Source organism: Squalius cephalus (genome assembly GCF_949319135.1).
Source record: "Squalius cephalus genome assembly, chromosome: 13".
Classification (NCBI taxonomy): domain Eukaryota; kingdom Metazoa; phylum Chordata; class Actinopteri; order Cypriniformes; family Leuciscidae; genus Squalius; species Squalius cephalus.
This window is the reverse complement of record NC_137134.1, coordinates 20,146,647-20,173,366: the sequence shown is the minus strand read 5'-3', so window position 1 is coordinate 20,173,366 and position 26,720 is coordinate 20,146,647. Positions and strand designations below refer to the sequence as shown.

General features: G+C 38.9%; 1 protein-coding gene across 1 annotated transcript in view; it reads right to left on the bottom strand.

The window, feature by feature from the left end:
- The window catches only part of ncanb (neurocan b), a 115,916-nt gene that overhangs the window by 72,783 nt on the left and 16,413 nt on the right, over window positions 1-26,720 (bottom strand). Inside the window, exons 2-3 of the mRNA XM_079890079.1 lie at window positions 14,361-14,434; window positions 1,591-1,983 (exon numbers count right to left, since the gene is read on the bottom strand). Of these exons, the coding sequence (XP_079746205.1) occupies window positions 1,591-1,983; window positions 14,361-14,434 (467 nt within the window). The remainder of the gene's footprint in view (window positions 1-1,590; window positions 1,984-14,360; window positions 14,435-26,720) is intronic.

The following is a 26,720-nucleotide window of genomic DNA, read 5'->3' as shown; positions in this document are numbered from 1 at the left end:
TTGAGAGAAGTAATCCTCGTTAGGTTTTGCAATCACAAATTACGTTTTAATCATAATGGTTCATTTCGTTACCCTTCTCTGCTGGATGCCACTTAGGCCACATTCATCAAAAACGTGTTTATGTTTAACTTTATTTTTGTTCATTTATTTTACTTTAAGAGTTCATTGATATCATTTCCTTTTTCTGTGATAGATGGTGTGCTTTTTTGTTTTTCGTTTTTTGTTTTCTCTCCCTACTATTTTTTATTTTAGTTTTTTTATTAGTGCTGCCAAATCAATGAATCACATCTAACGTAAAAGTTTTTGTTTACATAATATATGTGTGTATTTTAAATATAATTAAAAAAATATTTTATGTGATAATTTTAATACTATTTTTATTCCTTACTTATCATTCGTTTATATTCTTTTTTAGTCTTTACTATTACATTTTTTATTTATTTATTTAAAATTAATTTTTTTTTTTAACTTTTGTATTATTTTTATTATGAATATTATTGTTTTCTCATTATGTTGGCTTATATTTAGATATTCTACAGTGTGTTCTTTGCTCTTTACTATGATTATTACATATTTTTACTTTTGGTTTTTAAATATTTTTATTGATGTAAATTTAACTATAATTCAAATACATTTTTATTTTTACATTCCTTTTATTATGATTTTTCATTACATTAGCTTACATTTACAAATTCAATAAATTTTTCATAAATTGGGAGGTTTACGCTATATGGCATGTAAAAAATGTATTACAAGTTTTCTGTAATTTGATGTTTAAATATGCAAATTAGGCATTATCTTATTGCGCTAATTTGCATATATTTAAAAAAAAAACTAAATCTGAGTAGCCTATTGGATAAAGCCAGGTTCAAAAATCTTTTTTTATTGTGTTCACATATTAGATGGGAAAAATTACAGAGGGATTTATGGATATCTACTTTTGTTATCCTGTAAATCAGAATATACTGTCAATAGCCTTAAAAAAAAAAAATTCGCCATGTTTTTTGAAATAAAATGTTATATAAATCAGGCTAGGAATGACACCGACTTAACTGGAGGGTCACTACTGCAATGCATTTAGCACCTGGTTACACCAGTTTGCTTAGTGAACAAGAAGCTGGTTTTCGTGCTGAAATGTGCGAAAAACGCAGTTTGACGAATTCGCCCCATGCACATTTCCGCTCCACAGCCTCATGCAAACACAAGCACTGCAGTGCATATTGGCAGCGAATGAAGTCTAACTAACTTCATCAAGTTTTTGGCAGGAACCTGAGCATGCAGAAAATGCAGCAGCTGTTTAGTCCATGCCTTCTTGGACTGATCTGATGGAAAAATGCCACCAGATGTGCAGGAAAACCAATCCTTAGCACTGAGGACTGTAATTGCACCAGATTTTCAGATTAAATAATATATCAAGTCATTCACCGAGCGCGTTTCACCCAGAGGCCTGCAAAACCACTGAAAAGGGACGTTAATTGCGAGATAAGTTTGTGCACAAAACACAAACCTAAAGAAGAAAGAAGTCAACTGTGAATCTAATTACTATAATCACAGCTGCGTGTATTAGCATTCTGCAGAGCGCTACATTACCCGTGACCTGAAGAGGCACCGTATCTTGTTCGTCGTTAATGCCGACCACGACCTCACAGCGGTACATTCCCGAGTCGCTGGATCGCAGGCCTGTCAGCACCAAGCTGGCGTTGTAGCGGTTCTCCGGGTAACCCGGCAAGGTGACGCGACCCTGGAAGGCTTTCTTCACCTTGATTATATTGTCTTTAGCCACAAGGATCGATTGCTGCTTTTGTAGGCCGTCCGCGCCACGTTGACCCCACAGTTTGGTCCATTTGATGCGGGGCGGTTCGTTAGAAGGACTCGGGCGCAGGGTGAAAACACACGGCAGGAGGGCCGTACCCGACAGAGGCTCCTGGACCCTCTGGTGAGTCACTTTACGCATGTTCACCACAGTGTCACAGCTCACCATGCCTGAGGAAAGAGGAAAAACGACAAAACTGATCATATACAAGCATTTTAATGAAGTTTTTCAATAGGCACTATAATAAACATTAGGCTGCTGTTCAAAACTACCCTAAAAAAATCTAAATTTTGAGCACATTTTACTGTACCAGTGTTTTTTTATTAACCATTAAACTTAGCATATCGCACCAACAGTCATCCGCCACAGAGTTAAAGCAGAAATAAGACCTTGAAATATGACATACTGCCCTACGTACAGTACTTGTTTTACCAATCTTTTTTATGGAGCCTTCAACTTGGCAAATAGGACCAAATTTATATGATGAGGTCATGTCGTGTGACAATACATGTTCAGAAGTTTGGGGTCAGTAAAAATTGTTTCTATTTTTTAAAGAAATCAATACTTTTACAGCAAGGATGCATAAACAAATGCTGATCTTTTGAGCTTTCTGTCCATAAAAGAATAATTAAAAACTGTATCACAATTTTTTTTTACCAGCTTAACTATTCTCAACATTAATAATAATAAGAAATGTTTTTTGAGCAGCATATTTCTGAAGGATCGTGAGACAATGAAGACTGAAGTAATGATGCTGTAAATTCAGCTTTGACATCACAGGAATAAATATTTAAAATATATATTATTTTATTATTTAAATGGTAATAATATTTCACAATATTACTGTAAATGCAGCTTTGGTGAGCTTTAAAACACTGAAAAAATCTTATGCTGTTTGTATAATGTATTCTTTTCTACTATTGATAAAAGCAGGCAAAATACAGACTTGTGCTCTTCGAGAGAGACATACAAAGTTATTTAGCTAAAATCAATATTAATACATTATACAATAGTAAACAATTCATTATTTATACTCTCCCTATTTAAAGTGTAACATAAATTCAGCAAACCCTGGCAGCAGTGACCGCACAGACAAATGGAGGTATTTCACTAGTAATAATCCTTTTTGCCTCAAAGGTGAAAAATTATATAAAAAATCAATAAGAGGCATGAGCAAAATGGGGGTTGATGCATAGACGACAAAAAACCCAAGCACAGCGCACTACAGCGTTTTTTCTCATCACCAAGTGAAATGCAATTCCTATTATGTACACTTGCATTATAGCTTATTATTAGTTCAAATAGGTATGCGGGGCCAGTCATCATTCTCATTTGCATATGGGAAGGTGAGGATATTATTGCTGCAAGACAGATTGAATGAATGACATGAGGTAAGGCGGAAGAAGAGAGGGTGCCGACTATTCCGAGCGAGCGCGCAAAAATTCACTGATTTATTTTCATTAGAGTGGGCTTTTGCCCAGCACCTCGTGCCTGGCCTTGCCCTGCCGTAATTTGATTTGATTTAAATGTAAAGAATGGAGTCTTCTACCAGTACAGGGAAATGTCATCTCTCCCAGCCCAACAACTCCCCACCATAATTACACGGAGAGATTGGGACGCTGGGTGAGGGAGATTGCACTATCCTGACTTTAAAGTGCTTTTTCATTTACTCTTTTTTTTTTTTATTAATTGATTCAACTATTTTAGTGTACTCTGGATACTTTTTATAAGTGGTATAAATGCCAAGAGGAGTTATATGTCAGGGTTGGAAATTAACAAGTGGCAAAAAATGCCACTAAAATGAACAAAAATGGCCCCTAATTTCAAGAACTGTCTCCGCACAATTAAGCTAGATCTATTATGGCTAGATCTATTAAAGTGAGATGTTAAATGAATGAAAAGTGCCGATTGTGGAATTACATTTACAGTCGGTTTGCTCACGTTGCATCAGATTTCTTTTTATACGTGGTTTGCACCGTTGAGCATTAAAACCAATCGCACACATTTCTCTTGAGCGTATGAATGCAATGTCCAATCAGAGGCGTTTTGATTCGTCACTTCGGAGAACGCCGGAGTTGTTCACAGACTGAATTCTCAATCTGAATGTGTAAATTCTCTCATCGTCATAAACAACAAGTGATCCATAACTGTTTTTCAGCTCTTTTCAAATCAACCAAATTGTAAGCCTTATAAATTTACTAGGCCTACGTATTTTTACAAACGCAGCTAAATCTGAATTTGAAAGCAAACAGCATCATCACCTAGCCATGCTGTTGCGGTGCATATTTACAGTAAATGTGATGGCATACATTCATCTATGATGACATTTAGCTGAAGCATGGAGGATAATGTCCTCTCTAACGGGCAACAGTCATTTGCAGGGAGTAATAGCGAATATCTTGGTAGAGATGATGGCAGCCCACTCGTCTAACGGCACTTATACTCCGTCCCCACAGAAATGGACTGTACATAGGTGAAAACGCTAGAGAGCGAGTGCTTGACAACATCGATGGGAGGGGTAAATGGACCTGCAATTTTCTTGTTGAATCAAGACACATATCTTCACAAACATGTTACGAAGGAAATCGGTTTGCTGAGAGGAAAGGTTCGAATTGAGTGTGCTCTGTTAAGGGGTGCTAATCAGTAGTGGTGGTCAATATATATATACATATATATAAACATGTAACATATATAATAATAACAATAATAAAAACACACTTTAAATCGCCGATTATTTAAGTGAAAAATAAATGAATAAATAAATATATTTGGGAATACATAAATAAATAAATAAATAAACAAACAAACAAATGCATAAATAAATTAATTAATTAATAATAATAAATAAATAAAACTTAAAACATTTTTTTTAACTAAATAGAGAAAATACTAAATGAAGGGAAAATGTAATACAAAAAAATTATTTTGAATTAAATTAAAAATGAATAATATTTGTTTCATCATGTCATTTATACCATTATTTATTTTCCTATTACATATAATAATAACAACAATTGGCAAATATTGAAGTTTTATACATGTATTTGCATTTTTTTTTTCATTTATATATTATAATATACTATATTATATAATATTACATTACATTAAACACTATAAATAGTAGATTTGTTTGCCGTTTGAAAGCACCAGGACAACTGAAATCACTAGATTATAAATTAAAAATTGTTTGCATGTGAGCTCCGGAGACGGATCGACAACTCCTCCTTCCACCAGATCTTGTCTCAAAGCCCATGCTTTCCTTCCTTTCTGTCCTCCATCTCCAGGGAAGTCATGCTCACGATAAGGGAAAGGCACAGAATTACCTTCCTGTTGCCTGAATTCACGCTTGAGGAGAATATAAGCAGTGAGACTACAGAGCATGACTTTTTGTTTCCCCAAGCCCCCGATGCCCACATGCAAACACTAATAATTGCATTTATGCATGTTTCGCAGACGTATTTAAACAGATATGTTGTAAATTAGGCTGCTTTCCGGATACAGTTGTGCCAACAGTGTGCAAATTGTTTCTTCTGTAATATTTTGTGTGCAAGCGTGATCTAATTTGCCACGTTAAATAACCAGAAATCAAATGCAGATACCTCCTTAAAAAACAAATTACACCTCGGAGTCAAGAAATAAAAGATTGCTTTAGTCCCACATGGGTAAATAATGAATGTAAGAAGCATAGCAAAATATACCAAATCTGCATTTAGATGGAAATGTTTTTACAAGCATAACCCCCTGGAGATCGTCCTTTTGTTTGAAATCCTGCCGTTGTTTTTAATCTTTCCTCGTCCGTCTGAGGTCGAGCCAAAAAGAGGGTACAAATTATTGAGGGTTACAGGGGGGAAGGACTAGGAAAGAGTTTTAAAAAAACAAGAAGTGACCACTTGCTACTGCTTTTCTTGTTCATTGATGTATTGTGACTATTTGCCGTCCTCTTTGAACACCTGAAATGCATTAAGTGCTGTCAGAAGCCTTTATCATCCCAGAACAGGGAACACAAGGCAACAGCGTTCGTACGCATCTCCTACATGAATGTTTTTGTCCTTCTGCCTTTCTTTCTCTGCAGGCTAATGTAATTGGCTGCTTGCTGACAGTGGCCTTATTGTCTTCAATTACCCAGCAGCCACGAAATGACTGATCGATTGCGGGCCGGGGTTATGCTGACGATCATGCCTTCTGTAGTTATTTCCTTGAATCCCTTTGACAGTGATATTTGAGGATTTTATAAAATAATGGGCCTTTCATTACCACGCCGTCCGAAAGGAACACCGCAATTAATGATGATAAAACATAAAAGTCAGATATAAAAAAGGTAATAAAATGACATTAAAAAGACCAAAAAGAGCCTGATTCTATTAAGTGAAAAAGCCAACTACTTTCTTCACACAACCTTCATCTTAAAAATAACAGGCGGCATTCGGTGGTGTTAATGCAAGCTACGAATGTCGCGTTACCTACTTCCTTAAACATGCTTTAATTATTGCTGCGGCCACCAATGTAGAAAAGATAATGACCGTCAGAAAGAATGTGTACTGCCGTCTCTCTTTAGTGTGGAGAGAGAGAGAGCAGTGGCTACATATCTACAGGCATGCCATGCCAAATAATTTGTTTTTGTTTTCTGCATATTCATGGTGTATAATAATAAGAATTAGAATAATAATAATAAAAATAATAACAATGAGACAAGAAAATAAGAATTTAATTTATTTAATATAATAATTATTATTATTAAAAATAACTTGTGTTCCGCAATATTTTACTATTGTACATGCATACATCATCTTCCGCTTATCCGGGGCCGGACAATATGCCCAGACTTCCTTCTCCCTAGACACTTCCTCCAGCTCTTCCGGGGGGACACCGAGGCGTTCCCAGGCCAGCCCGGAGACATAATCCCTCCAGTGTCCTAGGTCTTCCCCGGGGTCTCCTCCCGGTGGTACTCGCCCGGAACACCTCCCTGGGAAGGCGTCCAGGAGGCATCTGGAACAGATGCCCGAGCCACCTCAGCTGACCCCTCTCGACGTGGAGGAGCAGTGGCTCTACTCTGAGCTCCTCCCGAGTGACCGAGCTCCTCACCCTATCTCTAAGGGAGTACCCAGCCACCCTGCGGAGAAAGCTCATTTCGGCCGACTGTATCCGGGATCTTGTCCTTTCGGTCATGACCCACAGCTCATGACCATAGGTGAGAGTAGGAACGTAGATTGACCGGTAAATCACACCACGACAGACCAGTACATCGACCGCATTACCGTCTGTCAATCTTCCGTTCCGTCCTTCCCTCACTCGTGAACAAGACCCCAAGATACTTGAACTCCTCCACTTGAGGCAGGAACTCTCCACCAACCTGAAGTGGGCAAGCCACCCTTTTCGGATTTGGAGGTGCTGATTCTCATCCCAGCCGCTTCACACTCGGCTGCAAACCGTCCCAGTGCATGCTGAAGGTCCTGGTCTGATGAGGCCAACACGACAACATCATCTGCAAAAAGCAGAGACAAAATCGTGTTGTCCCCAAACCTGACACCCTCCGGCCCCTGGCTGCGCTTAGAAATTCTTTCTGTCCATAAAAATCATGAACAGAACCGGCGACAAAGGGCAGCCCTGCCGGAGTCCAACATGCACCGGGAACAAGTCACTGGTATATTTTTCTTTTTAAGGCCATACTTTGTAAACTGCCTCCCTACTTATGCTCTCTTCTGACTCTTAAAGTCACTACCAGGAAATGTAATCTTAGATCATAGGAGCAAATCATGTACGATATCCCACGAATGCGAACTGTCTTCGGTGAAAGTGGTTTTAAAGTTTTTGCACCTTTTTCCTGGTATAAATTGCTAGCCTGACGTCGTCATACTCAGATTCTAGTCAGAATGTGAGTCTGATACTGGTCCATTGAGCTTTGATTATAGGGCATGTTTCAACCGAACCAGGAAAGAAAATGCCTCTGCACTCAATTGGATAGACCTACAACCAATCAGAGCAACGGAGTAAGTTTTCATTCATGTTTCCGATCGACAAATGCCTTGATCGCGGTTCTCTGTTCCTCTTTTAAAATTAATGCGCTGTCGATATCTTCTATAACAGACGCGATGGCGGAATTTACACATGATGTTTCAGAAACAAAGTTCGGCAGGAGCACGTTCACATAATCAATCCAATCAACTTGTCATCAAACACAATGTCTACACTATCAGCATGAGAGGAAGCATATTATTCACTCTGTCAACTCACCTAACATTCCTTGACAGTTTTCAGCATCCCTCCACTCACTCTCGGCTTGTTCTTTCTACAGCCAGGAATACGGGGGGAGTACTTTGGGTTCGGGCCGAATACCGAGCCCGAGCCCGAGCCCTCTCCTCAGACAGCACGCCAAATATGCATTTATTCTATCTGACTTATTTGTAAGCGTGAACTCGTAAAATCTCAATTCTCCAGCGGCAGTCATTTGTATTCAACCCAAGCGCTCGTTGATGACGTGGATGATTACGTTACCGTTGCTCATCTGTTCATCATCGTATAAAGACCGCCCCTGACAATTTGATTGGTCCGAACAATTTTTGTTCGGGCATAATAGCTCCTCAACGGATCGAGTCCAGACCGAACTTCCCGACCTAAAAATTTTGTGGGCGGGGCTAAGTTCGGCTGGCATCCAGGCTAATAAATTGCAGAACAAGCTAAAATTTGACTATTTACCGACAATGACACAATTTAAAATGAGGATAAAGAAATATTTGAGTACTAAAATGCACATGTACTGTTACTGAGTGCTGCTGGTGATTATGTTGAGATGATGTTAAATTGCCAAAATGTCTTTTTCTGTTAAATGTTTGTATATGTATTTTTAAAATGGAACTATTATTCTGCTGTCTTGGCCAGGACTCCCTTGAAAAAGAGATTCTGAATCTCAATGGGATTATTTCCTGGTAAAATAAAGGTAAATAAAAAAATAAAAAAAGTCTGCGACAATTATTATTATTATTATTATTATTAAAATAAATAAATACGTGATAAATTAGCTTGTGTTCTGCAATATTTTACTATTGTGTATAATATTATTTTTTTAAATAAATAAATAAATAAATAAATAAAGTTAACGGCTGACACAATGATAAATTAGCCTGTGTTCTGCAATATTATACTCATGTGTATAATAATAATAATAATAATTATTATTATTATTATTATTATTATTAAAATAAACAAACAAATAAATAAAGTTAACGGCTAACAGAATAATAAATTAGCTTGTGTTCTGCAATAATATCCTCCTGAGACCCAGAAAAAAAAAGTTTTTTGAATTTAGCTTTTTTCCATGTCATCACATTGTTTAGAGCACAATAAACAAATGGTAAAAAAACATTTTTGAAAAATAATATTTTATTCATACGTTATGCTATGTCCTCTGTAGTGGATGCCAGGACTAAGTTGTTTAAAAAATAAAATGACATGAAATTATATGTATAGGCAAAAACAATGGGATTTTTTTTTCAATCACCAATAAATTTTGGGTTTTCAGAATTTTTTTTAACCAAAATTTGTATAAAGATGATTCTCAACTATGTTATGAAAGAAAATAACGGAATTAATTGATACACCATTTTACTTTATGCAATATGTGGGTAAAATGGCCATAAATTAATATTCCCATTCAATGCAATGTATCTATACACTGTATCTAATTTGCACATTAATGTGTTCTTGGAGCAACATTTAATGAAAAAAGAAGTGTAATAATTGGAGTAATAATTGACAACATTTTAATAATAATATCTAATATTTCATAGGAATATTGATGTATAATTTATTTCCATATTCACTTGTTGTCTCTCACAAAATGTCTGATAAACATGATTTAAGTCCTGATGTCCTCTACAGTGGACACGTTTGAAATCACTGCCCTGTTCTGTAACAGAAAGTATTTTTTTTATTTGAAACCCATTAACATTTTCCTGAGATGTTGTTTTATGAAATACAATTTGAAAAGTAGTCCAATTTAAATTATAATTAAAATATATTATCATATTTCCATAAGAATGCTACATTTGATCACTAAATTAATGTCAGACATTTTTAAAGACCAAGGAGAAGTTGTTTTCATGGTGAAACCTCCAAATATTTGGTGTCTCTGAAAAGTCCTGAATGTGCTCTTTACAGGACACCCAGGTTGTGTCATGTGACATGTATGATGTCAGAGAAATTCACTAAAATATAATGTCCACTACAGTGGACAAAAGTCTATTCTTGGGTCCCAGGAGGATTATACTAATGTGTGTACCGCAAAGAAATACATTGAAAGACCCTATATGAACCGAATTCTTTACATGGCCTTCCCTTGAAAAATAGACAGACAGCCTTCAGTGATGTTAATTTGACTGCTAATGTTAAATACTGGACGCTCTTTAATGGTTTCCATGAGAACAGAGATACAAAGCTAATGCAATGAAGAATCCGTAAGTGTACTGCGATTTCTCTTTAGTGCCGTGGCCATTTTTACAGGCCACCATTTGGCAAACTGCCCATTTTTGTCGGTATTCTCCCTTTGCTCTTTCTTTCAGTTACCTAACCACAGGCCGAGACTGTCCTGTGGCGTCTAATTGCACAAGCAATCGCAATGCACGCACTGAGCTTGAAACATTCATATATCCAAAGCATTTGTGACAAACTCGCGAAAATATTCGCAACAGGAGCCAGTAGCCCTGAAGAAAATCTACATATGCATCATTTCCACAGAATAAGGGCTGCTTGTTTGATTCCCACTCTTAAGTAGGGCCTCCAATGGTGTCTTTCATCCACTGCCACCGCAGATACAGCCTCCTCCAAAACGGTGTTTGAGAAGTGGAATCACTGGATTAAAAACGAACAGGTGTGCTTATATGGTGTCAAGCGCACGCAGGCCGTCGTAATGACATTGCCTTTCTGAAAGCGTCTCGCATGAGATGCTCTCCCCCGGAAACCCCCCAGAGGTTCCCGACATATTCACAGCGCCATGAATATTAACCGAGCCCAGGGTGTCTGAGCTCAATATCTCCTGTCTTCCTTCCTGTCTCTTGCTCAAATACACACACATACATAAAGATACTCTGAGTCCAGAGGCTTGACTACATTTCCTGCTCTCTGCTAGGTAATAGCACATTTATTTAGCGTGATACGGGGATGCTAACTTAAGTGTGGCCAACTCTCACATAGACTGTGGCAGAATCTGCGTAACTTATGCATGAGAATTGTACCATTAAACTTACTTGAAACTAAATAGCAGACTGATTGAATACTGTACATTAAAAAACTTTATGATTCAAGATCTTAGACAAAATGTACACTAATTATGTCCATATATACGTTACACATTTGCAATTTTGCGACACGCAATTTTGCGGCAATCCATGTTTTCACTATTATACGGTAGGGGGCGCTGTTACAAATCTTGTGAAAGTGTACAGATTCTCCGGATACAAAACAAGCGAAACAAGCGATAAAAGCATTGCTAAGCTAACACGATCATCAAACATTAACAGCATATAAATCATTTTTGAATGAAACGTCGACCCAGGACGGTGAATCTTCGGGGTGTTGATGGACTCGATCTATTCCATCTAAGTTTTGATCATCGTTCTGAATCCGATCCGGACACAGTATTTGACAAAAACAATGTGAGGAAATGAGGCTTTCTGCAGATGAAAGTGTTCCTTACGCACAAAACACATTAAATAAATAATAAATAAATCAATAAACAAAGAAAAACTTTCCATACAGTCTGTTGTATTAATATTTATCTATACTACACACTTCAGGGTTTCAACTGTTTCATGTAAAAAAAATTTGATTGATTTTGGTAGAATTTTAAAAAATATAATGACCCATGCAAGTGTCTGACCATATATAAATCCACAATATCAACTTTTCCTATTTCCTGAAAAGTAGCGGTTTTGGACAAACAAGGTTTCCGCCCAACAGCGACAAATTATTACGTAACAAATAAAAATATACTATTTATTGAATTTTCCACTTTGTTGTACTAATGTATTGCTCCTGACTAATCTTAGATACAATTTCTCAATAGTTTAATACTTTCGTATTAAAAAACATCACTTAAACAACAAATGTTACCAAATATTACTAAAATAGTTTTCATGATGGACGACTGGTGCAACCTTACCCTAGTTAGTAGATGATGAGAGAAGGGAATCAGCAGAAAAAAATCTTTAACACTCATGGACAGTTTCCTTATTTACACCATGGGCATCCCTTGAGAGGGGTTTCGATGGAGAATGAAGCTAAGAGTGCGAGGAAATCTTTGTGCATATTATTATGAGCAGCCTCTATTTATCTCGCTCACTGCTGCTGACACTAGAAAAGAAAAGTGCGCGGTGGACCTCAAGTGCCAGACCAGACACCAAGCAACTGGTGCAGATGGCAGCGAGCAGGTCAGGGACCGAGAGACTCGGCCTGCAACCCTGCAAGTGCCCGATAAGAACCTGGTGTCGTCTGAAATCAGAGGAGGCCGGTCTGTGAAATAGTGCTTGCAACACAGCCTTGCCAAAGTTTTACTTGGGACCTGGTCTCGCACAGCTGAGCGTGAAGCTTTTGCATGTACAAAAGGCTTTAGACGGCGTATAGGATTCAGCCCCGCACAAGCTTTGCATCAGTGTCTTCGTTTTTTATGGCACGTGAGCACGGTATCACCGCCACTGAGAGCCAATACAGGCATTAGAGTGAGTGATGACAAGTCTTTAGGTGGCAATGTGAGGAAATGAGGCTTTCTGCAGATGAAAGTGTTCCTTACGCACTCTCTATTTACTGCAGATGGAAGCAGCAGCGGAGGGCAGAATCCAGCCAAGGGGGATTTATAACCGATGTCCAAAAGGGCTCATCAGTGAATGTTCAGGGAAAGGTGTGCGCCGGTAATTACCACAAGATGAAAGGACTAGAGAATTTTTTTTAAAAGGGATGGTTCACCAAAAAATGAAAATTCTGCTATCATTTACAAACCTCCATTACTTTCCTTCTTTAGTGGAGGACAAGAGACGATATTTTGAATGCTTGAACTTTTTGTGCATACAATGAAAGTCAATGGGGTCCAAAAACAACATCCCTCACTGTATGGACAAAGAAAAACAGTTTTTGTTCTACAAAAGAAACAAAGTCATACCATTTTAAAATGGCATGAGGGTGAGTAAATGATGACGGAACTGTCATTTTTAGGTGACCTATCCCTTTATGGAACATGGCAGAGGGGAAAACACAGAGTCTCTTTACAAACGACAAGCTCTTTCAATAGGGTAGGTCACCAAAAAAGAAAAGAAAAAAAATGCACTAGCAGTCTGAGGTTTCTTTGACAGACAGACAGATATATAGATAGACAGACAGGGCCCTATCTTGCACCCAGCGCAATTGACTTTGTACACCGACGCATGTATCATTCCTATTTTGCACCCGACGCACAGCAGACTTTTCCCTCCACAGACGCACGTCGGGAGGTTAGGAAATGAATTTGCGCTCCCGGGGGCGGTTCAGCGCAAAGAGGAGGCGTGTTCCGGCGCAAACGTTCCCTGATGCTATTTTGCAGGTTTAGAAAACAATTCCGCCACTGACCAGGAAAAAACTAGTCTAAAGTAAGTGGCGCATTGCGCATGTTATTCATATGCTATTTTAAGGGCGCATGCTTGGCCATAATCAATGTAGCGTGTGCACAACGCGCATACACTTTGCTTATCTTATCTACACACAGACGCAGCAGTTCTCATTTTTATAAAACCATACATTATTACAAGGAAAAATATTAACACACGAGGAAATCATTGTTGTGTCCATGAGGATGTGAAAAAATAGGCATAAATCTAGCTTACACATTTACCCAAATTATTATACACCTGTTTAACCAAAGCTAATTTGGGTGGGTTTCTCCCATCCCCAGTGTAACTTCTCTGTCTTTTACGGCTGTGACGAGAACGTTGCTCTCCTCGGCTGTGAACCTGGCAAATCCGCCGTTATAATAGCAATCCGCCATGGAAAAAGCGCCTGCTCTTAAAGGGAATGTGAGATGTCGCTCTGATTGGTTTATTTCACGTTACGCCCAAACCACACCTATGAATAATGAAGCTACTTCAGACCAACCCATTTTAGATTTGCGTAGGGCGCAAGAGTCATTTATCCCGCCGGTATAATAGCAACAGCGCCCAAGACCCGCCCACAAAGTTACTTGCGTTTCGCGCTTGATACTTGCGTTTCAGATTGTTAAAATAGGGCCCACAGACTGTTAAATAGATAGATAGATAGATAGATAGATAGATAGATAGATAGATAGATAGATAGATAGATAGATAGATAGTCAGACAGACAGAACTACAGACTGTTAGATAGACAGGGTAGGTTGCATTTCTTTTTGTCCACTGTGAGAGAAAAAAGTGCTAATTCAGCTGTTGGTTTCGGACTTTTGAAATTTGAAAAAGTTGTTACTGAATCAACCAGTGCATTTGATTGACAACTGTGCTTCCCACGACTGAACAGATAAGAGTAGATGAACGCTCAGATTGAAGAGAGAATGACTCACTGTGTTCCAGGGTGAAGAGTAGACACACAGCCAGGAGAGGCTGGAGCGCATTCAAGCGGAGCTCCCCCAGCATCCTGAAGGACAAACAGAGAAAAAGACACAGAGAGGTGGATTCATTATCATTTCAGTCATGTCAAAATTAATTAAAATCAAACTACCAAAGCCTGCTAGTGCATTTTCAGTCTTTTTTTCAGTTTATAGGAATTAAATAACCTATCAAAGGCTTGATAGGTCAAAATATTCAGAGCAAGCCTTTCAATCTTGATGTCCTATTGCAAAAAAAACAAAACAGAAAAACATTTGTGCTGACCTTAACCTGAATGTGGTGGCTCTAGCATTTAAGTGTTGTACGTTAAGCACAAAAATCATTAGTTATCACTGCAGTTTTCAAGAGTACAGCAGTTTTACCAGTTTTTACAGGACGTAAACAGCAGTGAAATAACTCTCAACAGATCGCTTTCATGAATCTTTCAAAGACAAGCATTTTTTTTTTAGATGTAATACATTTTCAGCGTACTGGCTGATCAAACCTCAAGATAGAAAACCAAGATGGATAGAATCATAAATATATAAACATACATTGGGCCCTATCTTACACCCGGCGCAATGCAGCGCCAAGCGGGATGCAAGTGTTTTTTGCTAGTTTCAGTCCGTCGCAGTTATCATTTTCACGTCCTGCGGCACGTTGTTTAAATAGCAAATGCATTTGCGCCCATGGGCATGCTGGTCTGAAAACGAGGTGTGTTCTGGCACATTGTTGGCACGGTACTATTTTGAGGCAACAGAAATAGACTGCACCATTGACCAACTGAAACCTGGTCTAAAGTCAATGGCGCAATATTTTTTTTTGTTATTTAAAGAGCGCGTTAGTAATGTGCGCCTATAGGCGGGTCCACAATGCGCGTACACTCTGCTTATTACACACACAGGGACGCACACCAGCACACAAACATGCCAAATATTTTAAATAAAAGGATTACAATGTAAAAGATTATTATTGTGTACATAAAGATATGGTGGAATCAGGCTTGTCTCGTAGATGGTTTGCTTTCGCACCTCTACCTCGCGCATGAGCAGTTCCGTTTGCGCTCTGAAGACACGTTCGGTCTTCCCACTATCAAATTCCGTCATGTAAATAGCAAATCTGCCATAGCGCGAGCGCAACTGGCATTTAAAGGGAATGGGAGATGAGACTCTCATTGGTTTAACGCACGTAAATCCTAAAACACACCCATTACTCATTAAGAGAATAGGCACAACCCTTTTACACCATGCGCTGGGCGCGCCGACCATTTTTCCCATCGTTAAACTAGCAAAATGGATTCGGACATGACCTTAGTAAACTTGCGCCCAGCGCTTTAGACCATGCGCTTAGATCGTTAAAATAGGGCCCAGAATGTTAGACAGAAGGACATAGAGAGAAGGACAGATAGATAGATAGATAGACAGATACTGTAGAACAACTGACAGATAGCCTAGACAGACAGAACAGCAGATAGACAAAACGACACAGAAATTAATAGAATGACAGATAGATACACATATGGATAAACAGACAGATCGCACCGACAAATCACTCAACTAGGTTTGTTTTCATTATTTAGGGCCACCAAGTAGATTAAATGCCTGACATCCCCAATCTACATTATTACAGGCAGAATGTCTTCAGTACAAACCAAGTGTGAGAGAGACAAAGAGCCGCCAGTAAATAATAGATTCTGCAGATTCGACTCGCTGTAGCCAAGGGCGAAATACAAGCCACTGTCTGAGAGATTGGACAGGGATAACCAGTGTACATTTCAGCAGGCCACTCACCTGCTCTGATTCAAAGACGAGCGCAAGGACAAAGAGAGGTGCGCTTACCAGTGCATCAAAATGAATGAGACAATCGGTTCATTTGCGCCTGCACAGTCGATTAATCGCTGGAAATTAATTTGATCTCATCTAATGGGTTAAATGGGCAGCTTGTCAATTCAATCAAAGATTATAGCATCTTTCTATACCTCTTTGTTCATTTCCAACATGTGGAAGGTCAATTTTCTGTTCCTGACCGTGCGACCACCGTTAACTTACATCTCTGCCGGGAATCATGGGAGTCTATCTCGTAATTGTATCTGCAGGTTAGAGCTGTGCAGTTTTTGCTGGCTGTTACAGCCAGGTGACAGATGACAAACCAAGAACCTCCTACATGGAGGTAGGCGAGCGTTCACAAGCAAAAACTAAGACAAACCCACACACATACTAAAAGAAACTGATACTCAAATGAAAGGAAGCCAATATGCTTTCAGACAAAGGATCTGGTGGAAGGTTTGGTGTATAAATGCCTACAAACACGGAGTCCCTTACAGCTCAGTCCATGAATCTGTTTGTATCGTAAAAGATTTTCTTTCTCAAAGGTTTTTCAAGAAATAGCACGGTTTAGATGCTGCCCACTTCCTCTTCACAGTGGGAAGGCAATTGTGTGCTGGCATGCATAATCCTGCTGTTGTCTTGCCCAGCCTGGGCTCTCTGATCCTGGCAAAACATCATGCCAGACCTCTGTAGACTCCCACAGCCTCCGGCCTCCATCAACTCATCCCGAGTCAGTCTTGTACTCTTGTTAGGGCTTAAAGCAAGCATCACTTCTGTTTAAACCCGGGGTTAGAGGTTTGTTCACATGAGGAGAGGTGCACCATTAAAAAAAAACCTTTATTTCCACCTGGTGGACATTCAACAAGTAAAAAAAATCCCATTAAAGGTGGGACCCAGCCTTAATTATTGACCAGAATATTTAGGTTTTTGGGTACTTCAGCTTCAGCACAAATATCAAACATTACCCGTAGCTCTATACAGTTGAGTCTACAAATGTTGAGCAGCAAGCTCATTGGCTGCAGATGTGGCATGAACCAATCACCTTGTGCCGTGTAGTTAACGATGTAAATATCATCAGTTTCCGTTAAGGACCCATCAGCCTGCGCCATCTAGAGTTTCATGACAGAACTTGGTGTGTGTAAATATATATTTAAACACACACACATTTATATATATATTTTAACTCGTATTTGGCACTTGGCGAGTGTTAATATATATATATATATATATATATATATATATATATATATATACAGGGCCTAAAATGAACACTCGCCAAGTGCCAAATGCGAGTTAGAATTTGCGTTGGCGAGTATATGAAATGGTGTCACTCCCCAGTTGGCCAGTAACATTTTTATTAATTCTAACAATGCATGAACGTGAACAGTTGACGGGCAAGCACTGTATCATCACGAAAGTTTAAGCCTTGACAATTTAAATATTCAACCACAACAAGACGCAAAAGGGAGCTTAAACTAAAAATATTAATCACGTGCGTTCACGCATTAATTTGACAGCACTAAAATATATATATACACATGTATACACAACACAAATAGAAAAACTCACAGGAGAAACGAAAGAGAATGTTCTTTGATTTTTTTTCCCATGGGCAGAAACTCAAGGAGAACAGTTACAAAATATCTTAATGCATCCGTCATTGGCAGCCTTGCCACTCTGAGTTATTGGACACGGTCATGAATCAAGCTAAAGTGTTGCTCCCTCAAAACACACACATACACACCACACTTCAATACAAACACAGGAGATATGAGCATCCTTTTTTCCATGGCAAGACATAACAGAGTTTTCTGTAAATGTATTTTACATGGTGCATTTGCAAAGCGGGTCTTTTATCAGCTTCCCTGAAATGTTTATTGTATCTTTATGCTTTGTCTCTACAAATCGTGGCGTTTCTCCAAGACAATTCACGAGTGGGTTAAAAGCTCACGTCTAAACCCCCAGATCTCTATTTGTGATGCAAGACAAACACATTGTGCCTTGAGGGGCACCATAAATGCACCAAACAAACAAATAAATGAATCACAGACATTCATTTCTGTGTGTTTGTGTGCAAGAGAAAAAGAAAGAGAAAAAAGAAAGAAAGTGCACCACAATATGAGCACTAAACTGTGCATTCAGTCTATTGTATGGTTGCTACAGATGGTGGGTCAGCCTGTCGCCATTAGCAACGACACCGGTATCAACACAGACAGGAAGTGTCAATCACTCTGGGGAGTGACCTGGTCCAGAAGGTTGAAAAGAAAAGAGAAGAAAAAAGGAAAACAAAACAAAGACCAGCATTCATTTCCATGCCATTGCAGACTGGTTGAAGGCTCTGAAACCTCAGCGTCAGTAGCTTCCTGTAAAAAATAGGTCGTACCAGCATAATGTGGTCAAGCTGCAATTTGGAACTGGGTAGATGGGTTTATGCTGATCTACCAGCTCTAACCAACTTAACCAAGATGAATTACCATGTAAAAACCAGGTCCACCAGTTGCTAGTCCACATGACCATCTATCCTGACCAGTTAGATAGCTAGATAGATATTGGTCAGAGAGATAGAATGATAGACCAATAGAACGATAGACAGAGCAAATAAAATGAACAATAGATTGATAGAATAATAGATAGAAAGACAGATAGAACAATAGATAAACAAAACAATGACAGAACAACAGACCGAACAAACAAATGATTGATTGTTAGGTGATAAAATTAAAGGAAGATCGAACAATAGAGCAAACAAGAACGACAGATAAACAACAGACAGAACAAACAGACAAACATTAGATAGATAGAATGAAAGGCCCTGTTTACACCTGGTATTAAGATACGTTTTGATCGATCGGATCACAAGTAGAAGTGGGAGACACATTTTCGCTTACACCTGGTGTTTTGTCCACTTTTGACCACTTTTGTCCTGATTTCTTCAAGGGGAGGGATAATGGGCGGGTAAATATATGGGCTTTTTCATATCTTTCAATTTAATGTACAAAATAAGCTTGCACAATTTAAATATGAACACGCTCGAAGACGAGGGATTAACATACGGAGATAGCTTTCATTTCTGCTCTGATATCCGAATGCGGTGAGTGTGTGCAAGCAATCAGGAATGGTGAGAGAACATTGTGCTTGGTACATTTTTAGTCTTCAAACCAACTTTGGGTCTCCAGTCGACAAAATTAGAAATCCTGTTCACGAATCACGCATTAGGCCAGTAGGCGGAGAGTAGGAGGTCTTTTGCGGCACATTCGATCGCATGAGCGTTTACACTACGAAAGCAATCCAGTCGAATTCGTTTTCGACAACCTCTGGAAGTGGTCGAAAGTGGACAAGCACAAAATGTTTTAGACCCCATTTACACCTGTATTTAGCGTCGTCCACTTGACCGAAACGCATCTTACTTCCAGGTGTAAACAGGGACATAGAATGTTAGAACGAACGATAAAACAAACTATCAGATAGAATGTCAGATAGACAGAATGAACGACAGAATGTAAGTCAGATAAAAAGAATTACAGGAAGAACGACACTCATAAAACAAACAACAGAAAGAACGACAGTCATCAAACTAATGACAGAAAGAAAGCAAGACAGATGGATGGATGGAACATCAAATGGATAGAATAAATGACAGGAAGAATGAACAATCCAAAGAATGAATGATAGATAGAATGAATGACAGATAGAAACAATACAAAGAGAAACAATAGATAGAGAGAGAATGAATGATAGAAACAGAATCCAGAATCTCTAAATTTATTGTGTAATTCTGCATCTCTTTACCAAGGTTAAAAAGAGCAGCGACTCTAATTTACATATTCAAAAGAACAAATTGCAATATATACCAGCCTGGCATCTGGGACATACTGTAGAGTGCTATGAAGAAGTTGGATACTGATGCGGAGTCTACGCTGCCATCTGGGAGAATGAGACTGTGCAGTAAATCTCCTGCATATGCATTTAGACAAGTCACTCAAGCACACCATATGGTCAGACGCACAACACTGGGGATATTCCACTCCCTGACCAGCACGATGGATGAATATTTAAGATGTTTGCTCTCATAATTGGTGTCTTAGTCAAAAATTTGATTCGAGTGGATTGAAATATAACAGTGTGAATCTCACCTCATTACTGGACTTTTCAAGCATGTGAACACGCAGGTGCGTGTTGCATTCGTCTGGCAGCCTGTCGCGCATGTTTACGCGCGCGTGTGTGTGTGGGTCCTCTTTTACTGACATGAAAAGATGCAATTAAGCAGCAGACGGACATAGAGGCGGTCGACACATTAGCACTGAGCTAGTGCAAGTATGCCGTCACCCACAGACACAAACTGAAGTGGTTTTCACACATCCCGTTGCGTGATCTCAATGGGCACTGATTGCCTTTAATGTAGCAGGATGCTGCCAGCGTGCCAATGAGGGAACGGGAGTTCGTTTCCACTGCGAGAGTGTCAATATGTCCGTTCCTTTCACTTTTTTTCCTTTTCGTCCTTATGATGTTCACAGACTAGTCTCTAACCCTGCTGAGTAAAAAAAAGAAGAAAAAAAGGATTGTTTTTCTCACCATCCAGATCGGGAGATTTTGACACAGAAAATATGTCTGGCTGATGTAAAAACAAAAGGGCCAATTCTTTTCTTATAGGCTCAATTTGCATCTTTATTTATGTCCGAAATAGTATGCGAGATTAGAATTATTGCACCCCAAATTATAGTGTTGAAATTTTACCAGTTTTTTACTGACTTACCAGTAAATTCAAAAATGTGCTGTTCACACAAACAACAGCGTTCAGGCTTTTTACCGGTAACAGACCATTCACACATCAGTTCCAAAATACCGGTACACTCTGTGATGATGTCATTAAAGGAGAACTCCGGTCAATTTTAACATTGAGCTCATTTTTTTGTAAATTTGGAGTGCTGTCAGTACAGAGAACAACGACAAAAAACGGTGTTGCCTACACCGTGTTATCCTCTTTTTAAAATTTGCACCCTGTTGACTTCAATGGGGCAAGTTTTAAACCTGCTTTTAGCCTCTTAACATCCTTGATGTGTCATTACAAGTGCACAGCCATGTGAGTGATTCCTTTAGAGTCAACACGGGTCAATCTGACTGCAGTAGATGTGAAAGATATGAATAAAAGTGATGTTAATTCAGCCAGCGCACATACCTGTATTTACATCTGGCTGAATTAACATCACTTTTATTAATATCTTTCACATCTACTGCAGTCAGATTCACCCGTGTTCACTCCGAAGGAATCACTCACATGGCTGTGCACTTGTAATGACACATCAAGGACGTTAAGAGGCTAAAAGCAGATTTAAAACTTGCCCCATTGAAGTCAACAGGGTGCAAATTTTAAAAAGAGGATAACACGGTGTAGGCAACACCGATTTTTGTCGTTGTTCTCTGTATTGACAGCACTCCAAATGTACAAAAAAATGAGCTCAATGTTAAAATTGACCGGAGTTCTCCTTTAACCGGAAAGTTTACGCCTTGTTCCTAAAGAAGCTAGTTATTTTATCATACGTGACAGTATCGCTAACTGTTGTTGACAAATCTCTTCATAGGCCCGGACAAGGAGAAGAACTTTCGGTAGTAATTTCGTAGTAGTTACACAGTAAACGAATCATCTGCGTCATAATTTTATGAATGGCCTGTTGCTCTTTCAACTGCTTCTGATTGGCCAAAATCATTTCTTACGTCAGCGCGTTCTGACCTCATAAGTGCAAAACACCAGTAATCTTCATTCCACGTTCACACAGCACATATACCGGTAATTTACTGGCAATGTTACAACATCGCTTGCTGGTAAATTGCCAGAACCTACTGTATTTACCAGTATATTTGAAAAGGTCCTGTTCACGCATGATCTGTTACCGGTAATTTACCAGTAAAAACTGTGTGAAAGGGGCTATTATTTCATTGAATGAAATATACATTTTTTTACTTGTACAATAAAGTGTTGCTGCCATGTTTTTTACATTGTAGATAGTTTAAGGCATGGATTCAAACCTGCATTTTCCAAATGAGCACCAAAAGCTCGTCGCATCTGGAGTACAAACTGCTAAGCCAAGACTTAATCATCCAAACCCAAGTGAAATGAAACTATTGATTTCAGTTAACAGGCACCATTGAGTAATTTACCTTTTATAGATCTTAGAAAGGGCGTCAAGGACAAAATGTGGCATCAGGCGTCCTCCCCTTTTTGCAACCACCAACTGCAACCTAAAAGTGATTGACTACACCTTTCCCTTTATTCAAATGGCCAATCCAGCAACTAATTGAGCTTGGCAATAACTGCTTGACTGGTCGAGGGAGCGGACTTGTCTCCAAAAGAACCAAATGAAATGAGTTTCTCCATCTCAAGGTCTCGGAGTCGAAGCTGTAGCTTTGAAAAATGAGGTGACAGGGAGCTTACATTGCGGGGGCTCGGCACTGGCAATTTCAAACATTTCCTGCTTTTAATTTGCGCTTTCAGGCACGCTGACACTTTCGACAGCCGACGACGGGAAATATTTAACTTGCTCTTCTGTGCATCAAGGTCCTTCCCAGTGGAATAAAAAGTGACTAGGAAGCACTGCAAGACATGTTGATGTTGAGCAGTCTGTACAAATGACATGTGTGTACTTTCCGCGTCACGTACATAAGCGAACAATTAAAATGTCGCCACTTTGAACCAAAATTTAGTCCAGAACCGCTGTGAGAGGAAACGACCAACAACAAACAGCAGATATAAATGACCCAGCTCTGCCTGCTTCTGACTGAGAACTGTAAAGGTGCCTCGGTTAATCAAAGTTCCTAGACTGTCGGCTTTGAATCACATCTAGGAAGCGCGCATAAAAACTGTGGCTTTGAACTCAGAGCCACTCTTTCCCCTGCGCACATGAAAAATCAGAAAAAGAAACCTTTGTACAAGAGGAAACTCGTGTTATGTCGCCAAATTCAGCAGATGCGAGACAGAAACTGACAAAACGCCATTGCAGCAAACATCAGGCAAAGATTATAACATATGCCTGGCAGCATCTTCCTATTGATACATGTTTCAGGTTTTTGGATCCTTTTGTGATCTTTCCCATAACTGAAGCCACCATTTTTACATCTTCAGTTATGGGAGTTAGAGTTTTTGGCATAAGAAAAATACAGACTTGACAGTTTCTGAATAGTTTTGCAGGCAAAAAATGTATTGCCAATGTTTTCACATTCATTTTGTCTGTTGGATCGGATTGGCAAACATTGTCTTTATGAACTCAAATTAAATTAAATGAACTTTTTTTATTTTTATTGGTGCATATAAACTTTTCCAGCGAATGAGTTATAAATTTCATCCATTGTTTTGTTTTATTATTTGTATTTTATTTTAAATCCTTGTGTAATTTGGAACAATGGCTATATAAAGATAACAATATCAGGGTCCACAACAATGCTTAATATCATTCTGTGTATTATAAGCAGTTATATCATCTGCCGCTTTAAATGCTCGAGCTCTTTAAAGCAGGGTGGATTCTGATTGGCTGCCAATGTCAATACCAATTCTATTGTTCATCAGCTGGAAAAAAAACTTTCTTTAGTGATTCTAACGATATCGTTCCTCTGTGTCATTCTCATTATAGCTGTAGACTGCACTCTAGTTTTGACATTAAAAAAACTTCCCAAAAAACACTAGGCTAATTTGTGCCACTCAGATTTTAAGTAAGCCATTCATGACCTTTACACAATAAAATAATACAGTTTAAAGGGATAGTTCACCCAAAAATGAAATGTCATTAATTACTCATCCCCATGTCGTTCCAAACCCGTAAGACCCTCGTTCATCTTTGGAATGCAAATGAAGATCTTTTTGATGAAATCTGAGAGATTTCGGTCCCTCCATTGACAGTCTACGCAACTACCACTTTGACGCTTTAAAAGTTCATAAAGAGATCGTTAAATTAATCTATATGAATCGGGAGGTTTAGTCCAAATTTTCTGAAGACACTTGATCACTTTATATGATGAACAGATGGAATTTAGGCTTTCATTCACATATAAATATTCATCAACTCACACATCAGTTGTGGTAAACGGAAGCTTGTAGCTGTCAACGGAGGGACAGAAAGGTCTCAAGATTTCATGAAAAAGATCTTAATTGGTGTTCTGAATAAGAACGAAAGTCTTGCGGGTTTTGAACGACATGAGGGTGAGTAATTAATGACAGAATTTAAATTTTTGGGTGAACTATCCCTTTTACATTACGTCTGGTTTTTAGGTGGACTCTGCAGCAAAAATCTTACCACACGTTTAAATATATAGTAAGTGAATGACGACTGGGGCTGTTAAGCTCTAAAATAACAAGAAAAGAAGCAACTTAAAAGTGACAATGCAAAGACTGAAATCAGTCATTACTGAAAATTGTTCATGAGATAAGTCCAACCTCCCATTCATGAACGAATTGTTCTTTTGAATCAAATCTTTCCAATGAATCAGCTGATCCAGACCAATAGGACGATTCGTTATGACAAATTGGACTGATTCAATCCAGTTGCAGCTTTTAACATCTCACTGGAGGGAAAGATTTAAGTAAATTACACCTTATATTCAGTCTGTTCCTGATGAAAAGCTATTATTTAATGTCAAATGAACCACTTGTTCTCTTCAGTTCTCATTCACAACCATTATATGGAAAAGAGCGCGCCACTTGGGTTCCACTGAAAAAAAAAAAAAAAAAGGTTAGGACACGAAGGTGTGCAAATGGTGACTACTTCTGCAAGTATAATCTGTGTAATTTCATGCGCACTCATTGTTTGAGTTCGTCAAATGTGGGAGCCATGAACCGCAATTCAGCCACTGGAGTGCCAGCGCCAGTGCCAGCTTTGTCTTGCTGGTGCATTGAATCCCACAAACTGGCAGGAACAATGGAGCATGTAGGTGTGTGTGAGTGTTAATATGAGCTGTGTTCTCCGAACAGGTGTCAGAACAGCTTTTATCCATTCAGCCCGCTCCACTTCTCCGGATCCCTTTATGAAAACATGACTCCGTCATAACCAAACTAGTAAACTGGGAAGCATATGGTGAGTCCACTGCATGTTTTCACCCACTAAAATCACACAAAACTAATCAAAATCACACCAAAACACAAAGGAATTCCCCTCTGACCTCCGACACACACTGACAGATGGGGAGGGACGGAGGCCAACCACCCCGAAAATCACATTTGCACATGTCCGCCGCTCAATAGTACGTCACCCGCATTTTCATGCTGGATACCTGCAGTGTGCGACAGCTTTGAATCGTTTTTCATGAATTTATGACGGGTGAACAGCGAAACATTTGACATCAAAAAAGAAGCTGACCAGAAAATGAATTGCAATTTTGATACGACAAGCAGGAAGATTCAGGCGGAAAATAACATAGTCTAAACCGGATCTTATTTTGACGCAGTGTTGCTGACATACCAAAATATAAAACAATGCATTATATATATTTATCGAGCACTACTGTGGCAAGCGCTCCGATTCAATTTTCTCAGAGACATGCGCTCGGGGAGAAAAAGAGCTGGCAGGGGAAAGACAAACAATCTAGCAGAAATGAAGTGATGGATGTGGGGGGGGGGGGGGGGGGGAGAAAGGGTAACAGTGAAGTTTTCAAGAGATCCGAACAAAAGACAAAGAAGTCTCGATGATCGAAATAGAAGGATTAACACTCAAATAGCCGTCTTAGAAAGTCCTACTTTATCCTGCCTGTTTATCCGTGCTCATTAAAATAATCACACTTAAAGCTCTTAATGAGTTTCATGAAGCTGTAAATGTCTCCGGTGTAAAAGGAGGACTTTCAAATGAAAACGAGAGGTGAGAAAGAAGACAAGAGGAAAAAAATACGCCAGAAGGAAATCGCTCAAAAGTGTAAGGGTCACACCAATATTCCTTTGTCTCAGTCAGATGTAATGGACCCCTGGTGCCATATTGATTCAGAAGCATCGACTCGTTGCGAAAAAGAGAGCAGCGGTGTGAGCTCCATTTGCAGCTTTTTATTTACTTATCTCCAGCAGTTTGATGTAAAACCTAATAAGAGCATCCAACAAAGCAACGCTTTCTCATTTTCCAAGACGTATGGCAAACCGCCATGAGCGACACTGTCAAAATAAATGGCATGTCTTGGATATTCCCCAGCATACAGAATGAAACAGAATTCGTTCAAAAGGACAGTTCAGGCAAAATGACTGATTTATTCACCTTCATGTCATTCCAAGCCTGTATGGCTTTCTTTCTTCTGTGGACCACAAAAAAAGAAATCTGGGAGAATATTCACACTGCTCTTTTCCTACTGTATCATATTTGATAAGCACATTTCTAAGGCCTCTCGACTGATCGAAACTTTGTCGTATGCAATGCCTTCTGTCGTCTGATTGATAGTTTATTCTTTCTTATTAATAAAAGGCATTTTAGGATAATTGTAAAAATGTTCACCTTCAGGTCAGGGTTCACGTGTGTTTTTTATAAAGTAAACATAAGAATAACTTGT